Below are 3,152 nucleotides of genomic sequence, written 5' to 3'. Positions count from 1 at the left end.
ATACAGGTTACACAGATTTAAGTGCCAAATCATCAGGGCATTTTAAATCTTTTGTTTTACTCATTTTTTTTTTTGCAGTTTTCATTTACCAGGTTTTATGTTATTGGCACCAACCTAGTAAGAGTGTGTTTAGAAGAAGGAAATGATTTTATATCAGGGGCTAAATAAAATTATGTATTTATTTCTATAAAAAATTTGTAAAAAGGAGATTTTGTACATCCTATTTTATTGGTCCTGTCTACATAACTTTTATTTTAAGTAGTTTATTTTAACCGAATGAATTTCAAAAGTAAACACTCGAGCTTTAATTGCTAGGAAACAGGCATCTTGTGATGTCACAACTACTCAGGTGGTGGACCATTGTAATGGTCTGAATAGTTTATCTGGGTAGGCCAGCCAAAGCGGCATTTGAAAGCTGCAGTGTTCAAAACCATGCAGATCAGAAACGTAGCTGAAGGAAAACTTATTTGAGATGGCACATGTTTCTTCAGAAATTCAAGATGATTCTCCTAAAGATGGATCGACTGGTTCCGCAGCCGCCATTAGCGCTCCTTTGTGTGATCACACATTCACTGGAGATGTGGACCTGAGGTCTATGATTGAAGAAAATGCTTTTCAGGCCTTGTCAGGAGGATCCTTGATAAAAAGACCACATTACACATTCTGTGTCTCTGAACCAGATGAAGATAATGATTTTCTTTCTCTGACCTTTCCCAGGAAACTTTGGAAAATAGTTGAAAGCGATCAATTCAAGTCAATTCGTTGGGATGAGAAGGGATCTTCTGTAGTGATTGATGAGAAACTCTTCAAGAAAGAAGTTTTGGAGAGAAAGGTTCCTTTTAGAATATTAGAAACTGGAAGTATGAAGAGTTTAGTTCGCCAGCTTAATCTTTATGGATTTAGTAAAATGCAACAGAGATTTCAAAGATCTGCTTCTCTGGCTGACTTTCTGGCAGAGGAAAAAGAAGTTTCTGTTTTAAGCAAGGTATTCAAAAATGTTATGACTTATATACAGAATATATAAGATTTTACCTTGTATAGCAGTAAATAGGTTCCTATGTATAGGTTAAAGTCAGATTTTTAAATTTTTAATATTTTTCAAAAATTGAGGCCAGCTTAGGCATGTCACATTCAGGGTTATAAGTAATTTTGGTAGTATCTTTGACCCTTACCAATGAACTTCAATTTAAATAAGGTCCTGAAGCCAATTAAAGTGCTATTCACTGTTATTTGTAAATATATAGCCCATTTTCATGAACCGTATTTAAACGTTTGTTTCCAGTAAGTACATTTTTAAAAATACTAACATACAAAATATATTATTTGATGACTTTTTGTGATGAAACTAAAGTCAGATTTTATAGGTTATCTTCTCTTATATCTTAGTTGGAAATGTCACTTAGTAACGTTCTCCTTTGGTTTCAGTTACAGTACTATCATAATCCATATTTTAAACGGGGCTGCCCCCATCTTTTAGTAAGAATGAAAAGAAGAGTCGGGATTAAAAATTCTTCTACAGTTTCATTAGTTCAGGATTTCAACAAGAAACCCTGCAGAGCAGGGGATAATGTGGAAAGTCCTAATTCTGGTTTTGTTGCTGAAACTAGTGGAGAAAGGCTATGTTCAAACTCCACCCATGTAAATGTTCCTCTAATAAGGAAGCCGCCTCACAGCCAGGGAATTGCTACTACGACGGCCCCTATGAGAAGTGATTCTCCTGCATCAGCAATGTCAGTTAGACCATCAGAACAAATTGGAATGGAGCCACATGTTACTTTAAACCAGGTGACCACTTTTCACATGCACTCACATAGCAGCTACACTCAAGCAAATGGCCACATTGTGAACTTTGTTACAACTACAACTTCTCCATCTCAGTACCGTATCGTATCTCCCTTACAGAGCAGTTATTTGGGAATGATGGTGGAGCCTTCCACTTTCCCAACTAGATATGCTGATTTGTCAGCCAGTGAGGCTCGTTTTTCTAACCTGCAACCGGCTGGCAACCCATGGTGCACAATGCCAATGATAGGGGGTACTTCTGCTGCCTCACTTTCAAGGACAACTCGTCAACCGTCTCCATCGTATGCACATCATCCTAATTACAACTGATCTGTCAAAGGACTGTCATTATGCAAGATAACAAAGGTTATCATTTGTTAGCAATTGACCACATATTGGCAATTCTCTTACTTGAACAATAAAATTACATGTTCATCTTTATGGTTTCATTATGTTTATATTTTGAAATAGTTCAGGGTAAAAATCTTGATTTTATTTATTGTATTTTTTTGTGATTTGGCAAGAACAGTTGACATACATCCTAAATACATTATATGTATTTAGAAAAGAATGGGAGCAAAGGAAAAGAAGCATTTGGAGTTAAGTAATTTCTGAAATAGTCCAGGATGAATAAAATGAGGGCATAAATTACAATGATGTGGAAGGGGGCGCCCGGGTGGTTCAGTTGTTAAATGTCTGCTTTCGGCTCAGGTTATGATCCCAGGGTCCTGGGATCGAGCCTTGCGTCCATTGCAGACTTGTGTCCAGAAGCAGACTCCCTCTCCCTTTGCCACTCCCCACACTTGTATGTGCTCTGCAATAAATAAAATCTCAAAAAAAAATTGATGTGGAAGAGATACATGTCAATGAAATCTAGAAAAGACAAATACATAGTATTCACTTTAGTATTTTCTCAATTACATTATATTCTCCCAGTTATTTAGAAGAGTCCTTGGATTTTAGTTGGCAAAGATTCTCTTCATTAAAAAATACATTCGTAGTGGAAAGTATAACACTCTCACCAGTTCAGCAACCATTATGTCATCACATGCTGCAGTCATGGACTGCATGTCTCAGAATGTTGTGTAATTTTACAGGTGGTATTATCAAAGGCCTGTTTTGCCCTAGTGATCTCAAAACATTCGATTTGTGCCTTCATTTCCTCCCCTCATTAGCCCACGTTTGATATTTTTTAATGGATACATTTATGTTGCCTTCTGATTCCATCCACAGCCTATTTCAGGCTTAATTCCTTATGCTGTTTCTAATGCCTTTTAAATTCTGAGCCCTGAAATTCAGCATAGTTAACAAGTCTTTAAAGACAACTGTTTACCTAAGCAGGTTCATAAGTTTCTATTCCATTATCCCTT

General features: G+C 36.6%; 1 protein-coding gene across 1 annotated transcript; it reads left to right on the top strand.

The window, feature by feature from the left end:
• The first annotated feature begins 278 nt into the window (after positions 1-278).
• Positions 279-2,223, top strand: LOC112818283 (heat shock transcription factor, Y-linked-like). Its single transcript, XM_025865455.2, has 2 exons — positions 279-985; positions 1,426-2,223. The coding sequence occupies exons 1-2, from the start codon at positions 473-475 to the stop codon at positions 2,110-2,112; spliced, it is 1,200 nt and encodes a 399-aa protein (XP_025721240.1). The 5' UTR covers positions 279-472; the 3' UTR covers positions 2,113-2,223.
• Positions 2,224-3,152: the final 929 nt, after the last annotated feature.

This window comes from Callorhinus ursinus, unplaced genomic scaffold (assembly GCF_003265705.2).
Source record: "Callorhinus ursinus isolate GAN/ISIS: 27379988/994484 unplaced genomic scaffold, GSC_fseal_2.0 scaffold1618, whole genome shotgun sequence".
NCBI lineage: Eukaryota > Metazoa > Chordata > Mammalia > Carnivora > Otariidae > Callorhinus > Callorhinus ursinus.
This window is presented reverse-complemented; position numbering and strand designations above follow the sequence as displayed.